This window comes from Cupressus sempervirens, chromosome 11 (assembly GCF_028749045.1).
Source record: "Cupressus sempervirens isolate cs-2001-9-10 chromosome 11, ASM2874904v1, whole genome shotgun sequence".
Lineage (NCBI taxonomy): Eukaryota > Viridiplantae > Streptophyta > Pinopsida > Cupressales > Cupressaceae > Cupressus > Cupressus sempervirens.
This window is the reverse complement of record NC_143128.1, coordinates 85,406,433-85,423,906: the sequence shown is the minus strand read 5'-3', so window position 1 is coordinate 85,423,906 and position 17,474 is coordinate 85,406,433. Positions and strand designations below refer to the sequence as shown.

Sequence of the window (17,474 nt, the reverse complement as noted above, 5' to 3'; positions counted from 1 at the left end):
ATAAATGTAAAACATTGTAATAAGAGGAAAGACAGTTTTCAAAAACCCACATGAATCTCTGATATGCAACGTAGGTATCATGAATCTCTCAAACTCCACAAAATTCAGTCAATCACAATCTCTCCTTAGCCACAACAAATACAGTAGGAGAAGAAGGCAAATTGTCATACAACAAAAACAATTTGCATAAACAATTTCTAAAATTCAAAACCCTTATACTTCATTGAGAGCATAGGAAACAACCTCAAAATGTCACAAAAACTACAAAACAAGATAAGAAAAATAATTGGATGTTTTTCTCATCAAATGGGTGCATATTTATAAAATCCAAGAGAGATAAGTTTCTCAAATGAACTCCACTTAAGAAGCTTCCTCATCACAACATCAAAATATAATAAAGTTTCATTATAATATAATTTATTAATTTCTTTTAGCTCTCTAAAATGCCAATTTGCACCATAAATAATATTTGAACACACAAGGCCACTTTTTCTCGTGCCCACAATTTAAAACTTGTCAATCTAGTTCCAACGAGCTTTGATACCAAGGTGACTAACATACAACAACAAAAATAACAACCTCAACATATTTAAAAGAATAATATTAAGAAGTTACCCATCTTGCAAAAACAACTGAAAAAGCATCAAAATTAAATTTTAAAAACACTAGAGTGATCTTGATGAAGAAAGAGGATGAATGAATTTGGTGGGGTGACTTACTATAAATAGACACTCCCTCCAAAATTCTTGGAGCCCGAAATAGAAACAAAAAACATCACTCAACTCCTCTAACTCAACTGAGCTCATCGAAACCAATAGTTTGAGTTACTATAAATAATAAGTCCCTCGAACAAAGCCAAAACACATCATAGGCTATTGGAAAGCCTATAACCCCATGACTAAGACCTCAAATCCCACTGTCAACTCGCGACCTTGTCAACTCAAGAAGGCCGCGACGGTGAATTGACCAAACAAACTGGAGGAACCTGCTAAAAATGGGCACATCGCAATTTGTCAAGTTAGCAATACTGTGGAAAGTAGATTGCTGAGATTGATTGCTTCCATAGTAAGTTCTTGATGTAAATTATCACGAAATCATGAAATTAAGATAATTATTCTTAAAGACAATTCTTACATTGGATATTAAACACATCATATAAATGACCACAAAATAATCATGCATATTGTAATTAACATAAGTAGCTTCCGATCTTACAGACCGACATCTCCCACAGAGTTTACAATTAAAGGATGTATACATCATCATTTGTATAACTGAAGAATGACACAAATGAAATAAAAAGTTTTGTCAAAGGGCCAAATCAAATTCCACCATAGTATCCATTAAACTCACTCATGTAAATAAGATGCCATCATCAATATTCAGATCATATTCTTCGTTTTGAGAAAAAAAATTGGTAAAACAATTGTTGCACCATGCATATATTTCTATCAATTACAAACAACTAGTGCACAGAATTACAGAGTACACTAAGTCGAATGAACGACACCTGAAATAACTTCAAATTGTGGAATAAAATTTCCATTTATTGCTGATTATTTCAGTTTTCTGCATTGATAATCTTTTCAAAGGATAATGAACATTTCACAACATATAATACAGTTAACAACTTCATATTGATTGTGATAAACCTTTTAGTTAAACATAACAGGAACTCCATCACCTATTGTGAAAAAATTGTCATCCTCCAAATTCACTCTCATTTTGGGCTCTTTTTGGTGTGCCCTCTCCAAGGTCATTTCAAACTTTTGGTATTCCACACTAATATGTTGCCAAGTTGTCTCAAGTATATTTTCATGATGGATTTTGTCATCAGCACCTGGAGGACTTATCTAAAGAGCATTGCATCACCAATTGAATGCAATTCATTTCATTCCGGCACTTCAAATCAGTATTTCATTTCAATTTACCATACATAAAGCATCTTCAACTCTGGTAGAGAATATTCGTCAACTGATATAATAAAAAAAATTGTCTTTTAATAACATTATGCATCCTACCCAATGGCTGCTAGAACATTTAACAGGCATCTTGGCTGTTTCCAGAAAGATCCAAAATGTTTAATGAAGAAAAACAGGCTCCAGTGCAACCTTTGATATAAACGGGAACTGGACCCAGGTTTTAAAAAACTGGAAAAAAGATTAACAGTTATTAAAATAAAATACTTAACAACGTAAACTGAGCAAATATGGTAACTTCCCCACATGGACAATGGAAGTGGAGAGATTTTCCAACATTTTAGCCTTCAAAACATGATCAACTTTCAATCGATATCACAATGTGGAACACATAATGATAATGTTGAGTTTTCCACATTTGCCTGTGCTAAGAATCCGTAAAACATATTTTACAAAAAATCTAGCCATTGCCCAGTAAGTAAATTACACTTGGGACTTGCTTAATCATCCTAGTTATTACAATATGGCTGTAATGGTAATGATACAATCAACTTGCACCAAAATTGCCTTTTCCCCACGTACACTGTACAATTAATCAGACAAAATGTTATAGCTGCCACACAGTGGTAGCTGTCAAAATTTCCAACAGATTAGCCCTAAAACTGCAATCGGCTTTAAAGCTATGCAAAAAAAATTCAACATAAATTGGATATTTGTGGGCTTTGAAGAATTTACCTGTTACAAGAAATCAACAAATATTTTACAATTTCTCTAATCATCATCAGATAGGTAAATGAAATTTTGAGCGTCAATCGAATGTGCTATATTATTACAATTTGATCGTAGTTGATCTGGAAGGGATGGTGGAGAAACTTGTAAATCTGACCCACAAGTTGGTTCCCTTGCCAAAGTGGAAGCATCAGATACATTATTTCCATAAACAAGTGATGTTCCAAGATTAGCACTATCGTCCAATAAAGCATTTTCTTGGACAGGTTGTTGACTTGTAGTGCTGTAGAGATTTTCTGCAACAGAGTTATCATTCGTCTCCTGCAAGGTAGAGGCTGAAACTTCGGGAACATCAACTCTTTCTACTTGGGATGGTGCACTAGGCCCTTGTGATGGGAATAATGATTCTCGATGTCCTGCTAAAGTGTCTGTAGCATCTTGCATGCTTGATTCAATGATATTAGCACCAACCCTGGCTGCATTTTCGCAATTGGTACTCACCAACAAGCTGGGATTGTGGCAATTTGGTTGGCTTTGTTGCCCAGGCATCAAGCTAGAAAGTAATGAACCAGAGCTAGCAATTGCACTAGGCGAACCAAGCAAATTACTAGTTTCTTGCTGGTGCAATCTTTGAGATATAATAGAATTGGCTTCCGAGCAGTATACATGTGACATTATGTCTCCAATATTCCCTGAAGATTGAAGCTGTCTTGCCTGAATTGACAGGCCACATGAGTTTATTGAGGTTGTACATACAGAGGGCCCAACATTCCTGTTTATCATATCAGAAGAGACCACAAAATTATGAGGCAAGCAATTTGATTGAGAAACTTGCCGAACTTGAGTATTTTGTATGGATCCACCCGAACTGAAAATTCGAGGAGGAATTTGTACCCCTGAAGCCCGAACATCACTATTTGGATAGCTACTGGGTGAGCCAAACATCCCACTTGCTGAAGAAAGACCGCATGAAGCTGAGACAACAGGAGCAGGCACAGGTGGCCCTGAATGGACGCCTGTCGTTATTAGCTGAGGCAACCTTACAGTTGAAACTGGTATTGTCTGCTGTCTTGATTGTTGTGAGTGGATTGCAGAACCTGACAAAAATAAGAGTAGTTAGTAAGAAACACATAGCAATTGCATTCAATAGAGAAACTATACAAAAATTGTCTCCCCATTTAAGGTTAATAAACTAAATTATAATATGGTTAGATTGAAAGCCAAATTATCAGCAAACATAAAGCATATTGATATAATTATACCAGTACACGACAATACATCATGTGACAGTACATGACAATTAACCACTGATTTTCTATTTTAATAAAACACTGTGGTGCCTATTTTAGTACCTAATATAATTATACCTCTATAGTAAACTATCCAATTTCAATGTGTTTATCTGACTCAATCAACTCCTATTGGTTCATTGTGTGAGCACATAATAACTTCAAAATATAAGGCTTCACGGCATGACATGATTGTACAATGCATCTATTGTATTTCATCATACAAGTTTTTTCGTTACTTCATCGTTCCCAGTATATATACATTTGGCTATAAAGGGTTGTGCAAATTTGGTACTCACAAATCGAATTTGACCCTATTGGCAAATAACTGATAAAATGATCAAAAATAGATTGTGAGATAATTAAACAACATGGAAGGGTGAATATCAAAGTGCATGTAAAGATTGTTGCATAAATCCTCTAGCTAGACTAACACAATTCTAATAAAAATTCAGGTAATTCTTCTCTAGATTTTAAAATATCCTATAGCTGGACTTTCTCCTTTCTGATGAGAGGGAGAGTCTATAAAAGTCAACTGCAAACAAGTGTTATATAATGTATGGAAGATAGCACAATACTATTCTATCTTTACAGGTCGAGTGTATCAACTCTGTGAAGATTGAAGGTACCAAGTGATGATCTCATTGAGACCAGGAAGTAACTACTTAAGATAAGCATAACCGAATTCCCAAATCTCAAGCTCCAAGGACTATTCAAGCACAAGAATGAGATATCTAAGCTGTGCAAAAGCTTGTATTCTATGCAGAAAAGTCTGTAAATGATGGCAACAAATGAAATATAAATAAGACACAATATGAGAGACAAAAGAGGTAAGGACGAGATTTTAAGAAAGATTGTCCAAACAGAGGATAATGAAGTAAGAGTTATTCCAAACATATTATCAAATGTAACATTGTTTGTACTCAAGGACTTCTGCTGCCAAATAGAATTGTGATTGGTTACTTGCAAGTTGTCAGGCAAGGCTGCAAAATATTGATTTTTCTCTAACTCCAAAGACAACACTAAAAGAGAACCTATACTAACAAACCCGCCATCCTTAGTCATCAAATTTTTCTCTCTTCCCCAAACCAACAGCTATCTTTTCATTAATTTAAGATAATGCCCACCCTGCTTTTGTTGACTACAAAATTAATAAACCAGACCAATAATTTAATCCTTTTGAAAAGCTAATTATGTATGATTTCATTACCACATTTTGATATGGTTCAACATGAGCCAGAGAAATTATTTTATAAACCCACCTTTGTCTTCGGAGAATCACTAGTTTTAATCAGGGAAGTTGCAAAATGGATTACCTGAGTGAACTGATGACGCTGAAGCATTGTTATCTTTTATCTTGAATGCTTCAGCAAGACGCCGATTTTTATCAACCTTGACTAGGTTTATTTCCAGTTGCCTTTTTCTATCAGCAAAATTATATTCCATTTCCTGAAGAATCCCAGTGTATTTAATTTTCAACTCTTCAAGTTCCTTTGCAAATGCATTTTGAACTATTGTTGTCTGTAACAGAGAAGAGAAAGAATACTGAGTTTATGCTTCAAGCTAATACAAAAACAATAACCATAACCAATGCCTGATTAAATCAAGTGATGACAGGCAAAAAAAAAATTGACTTCATACAGCTGAAACAATTTAACAAAATTTACTTCCAAAAGTTGCATCTAATTCTAACATATTTAAGACGGTCATATATTGGGAAGGAGAGAGCAGCAATTAGGGAAGGTGAATAAGTCACCCTCCATAGCCAGTGCTTTCATTTTCATTCTGTTGCTTCTTTGTAGCCTTGGTCCTAGAAACCTTAATGTTAAGTACAAAATCCCTGTATCAAATATAAATGTAATCTAGTGCTTCTTTTAAATTTTTGGATATCTTTTAATGTGGGGTAAAGAGGTTTCTTGTAAAATAAGTGGGCTGGGTAGTCTTGGTTCTCCCCCTTTTTAAAATGGGAATGTAAGGCCAGACTGTCCACCAACCCCGCACCCCGCCCCCCTCCTCCTTAAGATGGGAATGTAAGGCCAAACTGTCCTAACTGTCAAAGGAAACCCTATTAAAGGAGATGATGATGATATAGAGTTTGAAGAAAATAAAAACAACATTGTTTCTTCAATTATATTCCAATTGATGCCAATGGAATACTTTTAATACTGCCAGTGGGACTATGGCTCCAAATGAGGCTGAGAATGACCTTGATGGCATCCTTGAAAATAACCAGGTTGTTCTGGCACATGCATCGTGGAAAAAGTTGTTTAGAAAGTTGTTTTAGTGAAAAAATAATTTTCTTTCTTGCAGTAGATGATCTGTAAAATGCACGAGTTAGGGAAAAGATTCTAGTTAGAATGTCTGTATTATCTTCATTGACTTTGAAAAAGCTCATTAAAGTTTTACGTCAAGCTTTATTTTGGTAGTTAAGAAATTTTCAGGGTTTGGGGGTGTTATCAATAGATATGTTGAGATTCACTTTTGAGATGCTACTGCTCACATTGATGTTAGTGGTGGGTTATCCATCCCTTTTGATCTTTAATGACCCATTAAGCAAAGATGGCATATGCTCCTGCCTTCCCTGATTGCTATTGTTGTTGAGGCCCACCACTAAATGCTAAAATATTCTTGCCTGGGTTCTCCTGTAAAGTTTGTCTCTGCCTAATCACAATTCTGCAAATGAATTTAAATTGCCTTTTGCCTGTTTTAGGTGAACATATTTTTTATAACCTGCAAAATCGGCTTGACTATTATTGTAATTGATAAGTAGGAGATAATTTCCACAGCAAGTCAAATTGTGATATTGCTATCAGGATTAAACTGTGTGATTTTGAGTCAAACTCATTGACCCATGTTTCATGAGTAGTGATTCAACATGAATCCATCACTCATGAGGATAAATGGAACACTTAGCACTCATTGGGTCTAGGTGATGCTCATAGTGGTGAAGCACCAGGACTTCCCAGGAGGTCATGCCATTGGTTCAAAGATTGCTTTTCACAAATTCATTATTTTTAACTATAAGGATCACCCTCCAGATTGGAATTGAAAAGCAGTTGAGATTAGGAAGGACCATGCAAGTAAGTTACATATTTGGGTATCTCATTTGCTCTATTGCAACCCTGAAAACTATGTATTCATGCATCGTGGAAAAAGTTCTTTAGAAAGTTGTTTTAGTGAAAAAATAATTTTCTTTCTTGCAGGGAGAACTAAAATGTGCCAAAAAGATATTTGCTCCTGTTTAAGTTTGTAGCTGTGATAGAGATCTTTATCTCTGCTCTTATAAAATGGAATTGTGGTTGTTACGACCAATATGGTCACCTTCAGCTGAAAGAGACATTTGTGAGAACATTTAAGTTAATATTATATTAAAAAAAAGTTACGTGTCATACATCATGTGAAGATGCATGTGTACGAAAATATTAAGTGTTGTATTTGGAAATTTGAATGGTCTCACATATGGGATTTGAAGAGACCTTTGTGTGTAAGTTGAAGAGTTAAATGCAATCTATTTATGTAATTGCTCAGGGTTTTGTAAGATTCAAGTGGAAAGCCATGTACTTGAATATTTACGATCAATAAAAGACATTTTTGCTGGTGTGGCTAGGTTTTTCCCTTCTAATGGAAGGGTTTTCCCAAGATAAAAAGTTTTGAGTGTTTTGTGTATTGTTTATGCTGTTCATTTCTTTTTCTGTGCTAAAACATTAACATGGTATCAGAGCCAGGCTTTAGATAGAAGCAATAAAGAAGTTTGTTTTTGTTCATCATCTTATGTACCGATTTGATAAACAATCTGTAGGTGTTGGAGTGTTTGAAGGTTTTTTAGCATCAAGAAAGATCTTATTCCTTAATATTGAATGAATGAATGAGATTCTATAGTTTGCTATGGGATTACAAAATGATTATTATGGCTTCATGCATATGATGGTTTATTATTGCCATTGGGATATTTCTTTTAAATTGCTGCATCTCTCGCTGACACCGTGCATGTGTTTCTGTGGGAAGAAAGAAGTGGCTTTATACAGGTCAGGAAAATGCCTTACATGTTTGAGGGAAGCCAAAAGGATTAAAGGAAATCAAAGACACGTTGGCTTGTTTTCATCATTACTTTGTCAGAAAAGAATGACCAAGGCCACTAGCGTTGTTTGTTTTTATAATTGATGATAGGCTCCGCACTGCAGAGGAACAAGAATTATGTAATTTCTTGCAGAAACAGAATCTTGTTTCTTACCAGGGGAAGTGTCATATGATTTTGTGCAGAATCAAGATTGGCTATCCTTGACGGTTTTCTTGGTCTCTTGAAAAGAAAAAATATTCCGTTATCAGTGTCTACTTTTCATGTCATGAGAGTCAGAGATGTTTCAACTTTTATTTAAAACGGTTCATTGGCATTCAAAGCCTGTGTTGGCTTGCTTGTATCTTTGTATGCTTGTATCCATGTAACTCTTATGTATGAAGCAGTAGGCATGGATTGTTGGGAGCTGCACGAATACAGTCTGCAGTATGCAACTACAGTTAGGAATTCCTGGCTTGTCATCATTGGTGCAATTTAGAGCTTTGAAAGGGAGTTTGACTCTTTATTTTTTACTTTTTGGCTTCAAGTTAACTTTTCTATGTACTCTATCTTTTTTAATATAGATCTTGTATTTGTCACTTTAATGGGAACAGTGTATAGCACTAATTGATTTGATGAACCTATCTTGATCAAGAGGCATCAGGATAAAGTGACATGATGAATATGGAAATGCTGGTTGCAGTCTTGAACTGATTTGTTATCTTTCTAAAAGTAGGACGATCATATAGAGGTGGAGATGTAAAAAATTTCAGAGGGAGATTAGTCAGCTTCAAAGGGAGTTGTTTACTCCTTTGCAAACTTAATAAAATTTGCCATCTTATTTTGGTGACTAAAGCTGTCCCCATCTTAGAGGGAGTCACTGTGATTAAAGTTGTCCCTGCTGAGAGGGAGTCTCTGTTAAGAGAAAATTTCAGTTATTAACGCATTCTTCTCTAGGAGAAGTCTGAGGTGCAAGCCCTCATTCCACCCTTTGCAAGTAGGTACGGTGGACCACCCTCTGCAAGTAGGCATGGTAGAAATGTATTCTTCTCTGGGAGAAGTCTAACATGAAAGCCCTCATTCCACCCTCTGCAAGTAGGTATGGTGGATCACCCCTTGCAAATAAGCGTGGTGGAAATGTATCTTTCTCTGGGAGAAATTTTGCAATTAAAATATCCGTTCTACCCTCTACGAGCAGCCATGGTGAAATTCACGTGTGACCTCATTCTATGTAACTATGGTGGATTATGTTATGCTGAGATAACATATGATATGTGAACTTATCATCTTTGGTTGCAGCTATGAGTGCATGTCTGACTGAAGATCTCTCTCTTGCTAAGAGGGAGTGTTGAAGTTTGTAGCTGTGATAGAGATCTTTGTCTCTGCTCTTATAAAATGGAATTGTCACTATTATGACCGTTATGGTCACCTTCAGCTGTAAGAGACCTTTGTGAGAACATTTAAGTTAATATTATATATAAAAAAAACATGTGTCATGCGTCATACGAAGAGGCATGCATATGAAAATACCAAGTGTTGCATTTGGAAATTTGAGCAGTCTCACATTTGGGATTTGAAGAGACCTTTGTGTGTAAATTGAAGAGTTAAATCATGCAACCAATTTATGTAATTGCTCAGGGTATTGTAAGATTCAACTGGAAAGCCATGTACTTGAATATTTATGATCAATAAAAGATATTTTTGCTGGTGTGGCTGGGTTTTCCCCTTCCAATGGAAAGGTTTTCCCAGGATAAAAGTTTTGAGTGTTTTGTGTATTGTTTATGCTGTTTTGTTGCTATTTACTTCTATTTCTAGGCCAAAACAGTTCACAGCTTCATTCTCTTAATGCAACTCTTACATTTGTTTAGTGTGTTCTCGTATAGGGCAGCTTGAGGAATTTTTAAGGGTTTTCTTACAGTCTGATGATAAATCTGGTAACGTAATTCATGTTGTTACCTGGGATATCTGTTGCAAGCCCAGGAATGTGGGAGTATGGGGTTAAAGAATATGCTCTTGCAAGGTGCATCTCTTGCAGTTAAATAGCTACTTAAAGCAATTAATCGTTGTGAGCCTTGAAAGGTTCTTATAAGGAACAATATTGGTGCTGGCTACTGGAAAGGTAAACTAATTAAAAAAGCCAAGTCTTGTTGATTTGTTGTTTGCTTGTTAAGTGGGATCGCAAGGATGTCATGAATGATTCATTTTGTTCTTTTAGGTCTATTTGGTGGGCAACTGAATTAATAAAAACCTTGAATTGCATGATAGGTGCTCTGCTCTTAAAAAGGCTTAATTATGGCATCAAATCTTTTGACCTATTCGTCAATGGGATGCTCTCAGGATCACTTGTAATTCACCTAATGCTTAGAATAGAACTTGCTCTCTGATCAGTGCTGCTATCAGCACTAATAATAATTAAATAATGTAAGTTTGTGTGATGATTATTTCATGGTCTTGTAGTGATAGACATCTTGAGGTTGCTGTTAGGAATGTATATTGCATGCTCTCTAGTGTTGATAATTTCCACCTTTCTTTCAACTTCCTTGAATGAATCTGAATCTACTTGGATGCACAAGCTTGGTAAAATTTTCTCTGATGTTATTGGAGCCAAAGAAATCTTTTTTCTCAGATGAGTTTTAATTCAATAAAATTTGGCAGTAGGTGAGATTCCTGATTCCGAGCAAACATTTTGCCTTGTTTAGTTTTGTTGGAGACTTTTGAGCATCTCTTATTTTACTGTTCTTATGTCAAAATGTTTTGGAGCTGTTGCTTGCCTCATTGGAATATGTAGATTGGTGTTAATTGTGTTTCTTGGGGAGGATGTCTTATATTGTTGCATTGTTAGTTCCCTGAAAAAGTCTTTAAGCATTTAACACAATCTGGTCTGCCCTTTCTACCCATAGATCCTTTGGGTGTCTTTGGATTAAGAAAAATCTACATGTTTTACAAGGTAAATGTAAAGGAGGTTTCTGTCTTGTCCAAGATAAGATTAGATAAATTTATTAATGTCCAACACAAGACAACCATAAGGGTCCAAGGGACTGCTGAAAACAAGCAGAGGGCCGGTCCACGGTAGGAACACCAAATGGTGTCTAAGGAAAGAAAACAACAAGAAGAAAAAGAAGCAGAGACAGATTCAAGACTCAACTGCAGTAAGCAGCTGAGAAAAAATCTCGAACCAAAGGAGAGGCCAAAGGGCGAGAAGAGGCCCCGAGCCATCTCTGGAGACCTCTGGAAGAAGAGGAAGAGGCTGCTGTTGTATGGAAGTCCAGCCAGTTTTGCTAATTTAACAGTTTATCTTATTTACATGCAAGTATGTGAGTAGATGTATCTTTTGGCACAGACTCAGTGTGCTATTGAAATTCATTTATTAAACAAACTGGAACTTATGACAGTGTGCACTAACTTCCAAGAATGGGAGTAAGGAAATGTTTGAAATAAACAGTGGGGTGCTAGGCCAAGAAGATAAGACTCATCATGGATGCTAAGTCAAAGGCTGAAAAGGAGACAGAGTATTGCTACTGATGACAAGCATTTTTTATATTGAAATCCACCTATGGGATCTCCATGTTTGCCCGTTTTTAGGTTATGGTTTTGATATTACACTAATGTATGTTACCTTGATCTGTCTTTTAAATCTTGATACTAAAATGTTTTTAGCCTTGGTGCTCTTATGTAAGGCTATAAAGGAGTATATTTTTAATATTTTGTGCCAATTGTTTCTCTTTGAGCCATATTTGTAAACTCTTTTCCAGTCTTGTTTTACATCAAAAAACATATAAGACATTTACCTCTTCTTCATGTTGCTTGCTATTCCGTTCAATTTCTTTGCGAATCTTCAATGTTTCATGATAAAGAGGATCAGAAAAGTTCGTTTGCTGAGACCTTGCATGCACAGCGATCCGAAATTGCATAGGATTACTGCCAGGATTTGCATATTGCAAACCAGAAAATGATTCATTTCCTCTAGGAAGGCTACCTGTAGCTGTCGATGTTTCAATAGCAGAGCTAGAAATCTCAACTACGTCTGTTTCTTGAAGAAACTGGGATGATAAGGGAGTGAGGCTCAGCATATTTTCAACATGTTCAATTTGTGATCTAGACATTCCAGCCATAGCCTCATTTGCAGGCTCAGCTGCCTGGTGAGATTGTTCCCCAGATCCTCTAGGCAGAGGTACTGAATCTGATTGTAGAGACGAGCACTGATTAGGATGATGCTCTGTATGAGAATCTGATGAGGACCTCGATGTGTCTGCCTGCGATGGGACATGAGTGCATAACCCACTTCTGCTTCTCTCCAATAATGAACTTGACCTTCGAGTGTTAAGAAGATTATTCATTTCACTCTGAGGCATGTCATTCACTGGAGAAGTTGTAGGCCCACTCACCAACTGATTATCCTGAAAATCTGATGACTGTGAAGATACTGTAGTCATAAATGACTCTGATAAAGAAGTTTTATCTCGGTGCTGTTCTGATGTTGGCATTGGCATTGATCTTCCAGTTTCTGCAGCCGAATTCAAGGCATTGTCAAGGAGTGCACATGCTTCATTTGAAGTATTTTGGACGGGGTCTGCTACCGCATGAATAGACTCAGATTTTAGTAAATCAGAAAGAAATTTGGAAATTCTTCCAGCATTTATGTCCTCCAAACATGAGGTGAATATTTTATTTTCTTTTTCTCTTAAGGCAGACTGCCTGTTTTTAAGATCACATAAGGCCTTACCCATTCGCTCCTTAAGTTGAGTAACCATTTCGGCATGATGTAATTTTGTTTGATAAAGCTTTGTGTCCCTGGTTTCTGTATTCTGACTCATAAATTTAATTTTTTGACAGTCCAATGCATGCCTTTCCTCCAGATTTCTTTCTTCTCTCTCACGTTGCTTGAAAAAATCTTTGACTTCTGCCTGTTGTTGCCTCAGGAGTTTCTGCTTTCTTGACTGAAGTTTTTCCTTTATTATCTTGATATTTTCAGGAGGCAGAAAATTCAGTTGACTCTGGGATGGTATGCCAGTTGCTGGACTTGAAGATGTATGGGCAACACCCATTGGATCAAGAAGAATAAGATCTTGATGATTTGTGGCACATATTACAATTTCTTCCTCAACATGATTTGAATTGTCTTCCACAGGCCATACAATGGGAGGTGCAATTGCCTCCAAAGTTTCTTGTTCGGGCAAGTTGGATCCAGGCTGGTCTTTATTCCCTTGCTCATCTCTTCTATCTGTATCAATAACAGCAGCTATCATCTCTTGTTCATTGTCAGGTACTCCAGACAAATCCTGTGCATTGGATGGCTCTTGAGTTGCCCCTGTTTGCATCAATATTTTGGAATGATTATCATTCCTTCTAGTGGACAATGCTGTGTCTTGTGGATGCATATCATCAGCAGGTCGTTGATTGGCTGAATTAACTGGGGATGAAATAACTCTGCTTCCACACTGTCCTGCAGTACAAGGAATATCTCCTCTTAACTTCAAGCACTGTTCCCTAAGTTTTGAATACACTGAATCAATCTCTGCCCTTTTGCACTCAAATTTCATTCGTGATTTTGCGAGTTCAATTGATGCATCCAAATCCATGTTATATTTCAGGCATCCTGCTGCTGCACAGCACTGAAAAGCAGAAAGAAGATGAGATTATTTTAATTTAAACTGGTCCTCTAAAAGGAAAACAATTTTCTTATTACAAGGAAAATAATCCACAAAAAGATTTGTTTTAATCATGCAAAGGAGGGAGCTTAAGGATGCGAAAATTAAAGGTTAGGAGTCAGCTAGATTGCAATGAACAAAATCTAAGAGGATTTTTTCCCAATGATTTAATATCTGTTTTAAAAGGGTCGTCTACTCTCAGAAGTTGCTGAGAACTTGATACCTTATTAAAGCAAGATAAAGAGACTGATCTTCCATAGCATTGTAGGAAACATATTTACAGATGATTTATCTGACTTACATCAGTATGACATTGATAATTGTTGTTTCCAGTGTACTTATACCAGTCATGTAAACTATTTAAAGCAGCACAGACACATAGCATGTCAATTTTATAAAAAGTAAATATTATAACACAACATTTCATATAAAATCATAGCAAAAACAATTTCCACAAAAATTTCCCCTATTATAAATTTATGTCAAAAATATATATCCATTTCAATATTGAAGATAGCTCTGCTAAAAAAAGTGATATTATTTAGTACCATAATTGAAAAACTCAGACTTGACAATAGCTCCACAGGCTTAAAAAAATTTAAAAACCCAGGGAAAGACTTGGCAAATTTATCAAACAATTGAAAATAAACAGTTTTTTAAAGTATTTTTCCTCATATTTTATATCTGATATTTGTGATAAATAACTACACCAAATAGATGTTGGTTATTTAAATTGTTCATAAATTTTAACAAATTGAGAAACATGAAGTTTGCCACATATATTAATATATTCTTCTTCCTCCATTATAAATATTCTTGACATCATATATTATATAAATAGTTTCAATATATATATATATTGAATCTATCTAGACATCTATTATAGACATTATATTATGCATATAATTTCAAATTTAAATATATGACTATACTATATATTATATCGAAGAGTAAACAATAGAAATATCATTACATATTACATTTATTAAAATCTATTGTTTACTCTTTGATATCCTTGCATACATGAGAAACATGAAGATTTGAATTGCCACATAAGGATATCTACAAGCTAATACTTACTCCCAATCATTAACTTTAGAAAAGAACAAACATATTGCATCTTTATAATGGAGCAATGTTGCACTGCCTCAATACCCTAGTCATGCCACAAATTGTGGCAGTAAATGCAGAAAATGCTTTTAAAAATCACTGATCTCAATTTAGGTATTTTTAGCCAATTTTTATGAATTTAAAGTGCACAATTTTGCGAGTTTTTTGCATGAAACTCACCACCAGAACATTAATAAACTGTCTGTGATTTTAATGGCAATTAAGTTGTGACAGTTAAAAACCCATACTATACTGTTAAAATCACAGACAATTTCGCACAGACTATTCAGCATGCGTTTGTTAAGGAGCAGACCACATATATCATATTACTACTTGATGGACTCAAAGGCAATAAAAAATGCTCAGTTTGGATAAATGGATGCTTTTCTTTTTTCAAATGATTTGTGTTGGCTCAAGTTATTTAGATTGGGAAGGGATCATTAGTGACTGAATACACCAACTGATCCCAATGTTTCCCTTGAACAAATTCTTCTATATGTCTACATACTTGGTCTAAAATTCCCCACCTTTCCATACATCAAAATTCAACCCTTTTCATAATTTCCCATTGAAACTTCATATGTACGTTGACAATACAATCATAATGGTAGACCAGTGTGGCAGTAAATGCAGAAAATGCTTTTAAAAATCACTGATCTCAATTTAGGTATTTTTAGCCAATTTTTATGAATTTAAAGTGCACAATTTTGCGAGTTTTTTGCATGAAACTCACCACCAGAACATTAATAAACTGTCTGTGATTTTAATGGCAATTAAGTTGCGACAGTTAAAAACCCATACTATACTGTTAAAATCACAGACAATTTCGCACAGACTATTCAGCATGCGTTTGTTAAGGAGCAGACCACATATATCATATTACTACTTGATGGACTCAAAGGCAATAAAAAATGCTCAGTTTGGATAAATGGATGCTTTTCTTTTTTCAAATGATTTGTGTTGGCTCAAGTTATTTAGATTGGGAAGGGATCATTAGTGACTGAATACACCAACTGATCCCAATGTTTCCCTTGAACAAATTCTTCTATATGTGAAATTCCCCACCTTTCCATACATCAAAATTCAACCCTTTTCATAATTTCCCATTGAAACTTCATATGTACGTTGACAATACAATCATAATGGTAGACCAGTGCAGGCTAATATGTGAATCCAATAAGAGATGTTGGAAAGACATAAAGCTAGTATCCCCTTCCCTATCCACCTAGGGGCATATAGGTGTTAATGCTCATCATGTGCTATAAATGTTTCTAAGGCAGTCCAAAAGTATACAATGGACACATAGGATGTGATAACAGGATAATTTGACCCATGAAATGTTGTCTAGAATGATCTGCATTTGGGACTGTCATATCATCATAGTCAGGTGCTAGTGATTTTTGGGCCAATTGCACATATGAGTTTGAGTTTTCACCCTCTGAATCACACACACCGCTGGCCTACAATTCTATGGGCCCTTCTCTTCTAAAGGGCAAAGTGAGTGCCAATTGTTTCTTGTAGGTGATCACGGCGGCCATAGATATATAGGGAGCAGTCTGCATGCAGAGTGCCTATTGTTTCTTTAGGCGATCACGGCGGCCATAGATATATAGGGCTTTCCGATCCGGAGCAAAACTATACCACCTCTTTATCGCATCTCTTCTATATACTACACCACCTCGTTCTTCTCGCATCTCTTCATGATCGAGCCCGGTCCTTTCCTATCCCTATCAATTTTAGGGTAGGGGGTACGGCCCACTCCCCACTCAATATAGGGTAGGGTAGGGTGGGGGGTCCCCTACAAAGCTGGCATGGCATTCATATGTTCCCCACTCTCTGCATGCATATCAAAATCATCTTTGACATGGGTACGCAACCTGTCCATAATGTTTTCATTGCTACCTGCATGAAAGTAACCATTGAAGTATGATCATTACATCTTGCCAAAAATTGTTCTCTGTTCGGCTTCAGCGTGCAAAAACAATACCTACAACCTTCAAAGAATCAGAGAATCCACTATGTTGTGCAATGGTTTGCAGCCTTGCGGTTAGAAATTTAAGAATCCCACATAGAGAGTGTTGACATTTACAAAGGGTGTAGTGAAGAAATACTATCGACAAAATATTCCCCAGTGGACTTCACTTTCCCGTGGACTAACTTTTGCATGGAAACAAGTCACTCGGCCTAGAAGATTGAAATGAAAAATACTAACAATCTCCCCCTATTTTTCATTGATGGGAACCCATATTGATACCACAATATTCCTAAAACTAAGCTGTCCTGAAGCTGAACATACAACTCCCCCTGCAAACATATGACGTAACTTCCCCTTTGACATCAATGACCATGAGATATGGCAATGAAAATCTCCCCATGAACATATGCCATTTAATTAGGCACAAGAACGTCGACCTCGTTTTGAAGACACTCGGAGTGCTCCCGGGATAACAATTTTGTGAAAATGTCAACAACTTGTTCCTTTGAAGAAACATATTCTAGCTTGACCATGTTGTTAGCAACTTGCTTTTTCAGATAGTGATACTTAATAGGAATGAACTTGGTGAGGGAGTGCATAACAGGATTCTTGGAAATATCAATGGCACTCATATTATCACAATATATGCAGATGGGATTATCAAACTAAATCTTGTACTCAATCAAGGTGTTTTACATCCAAATTACTTAAGTGCAACATGAAATTGTTGCAAAATACTCCACTTCAATA

General features: G+C 36.0%; 1 protein-coding gene across 4 annotated transcripts in view; it reads right to left on the bottom strand.

Moving 5' to 3' along the window:
* Positions 1 to 2,140: 2,140 nt before the first annotated feature.
* The window catches only part of LOC149528339 (uncharacterized), a 241,127-nt gene continuing 225,793 nt past the window's right edge, over positions 2,141 to 17,474 (bottom strand). For 2 of the 4 annotated variants that reach the window (XM_089811308.1, XM_089811307.1), the window contains 3 exons: positions 11,780 to 13,603; positions 5,254 to 5,458; positions 2,141 to 3,745 (listed from right to left, as the gene is read on the bottom strand). In XM_089811308.1, coding sequence (XP_089667434.1) covers positions 2,691 to 3,745; positions 5,254 to 5,458; positions 11,780 to 13,603 — 3,084 coding nt within the window. In that variant the 3' untranslated portion in view covers positions 2,141 to 2,690. The remainder of the gene's footprint in view (positions 3,746 to 5,253; positions 5,459 to 11,779; positions 13,604 to 17,474) is intronic. The other 2 variants (XM_089811304.1, XM_089811306.1) reach the window with 2 other exon arrangements.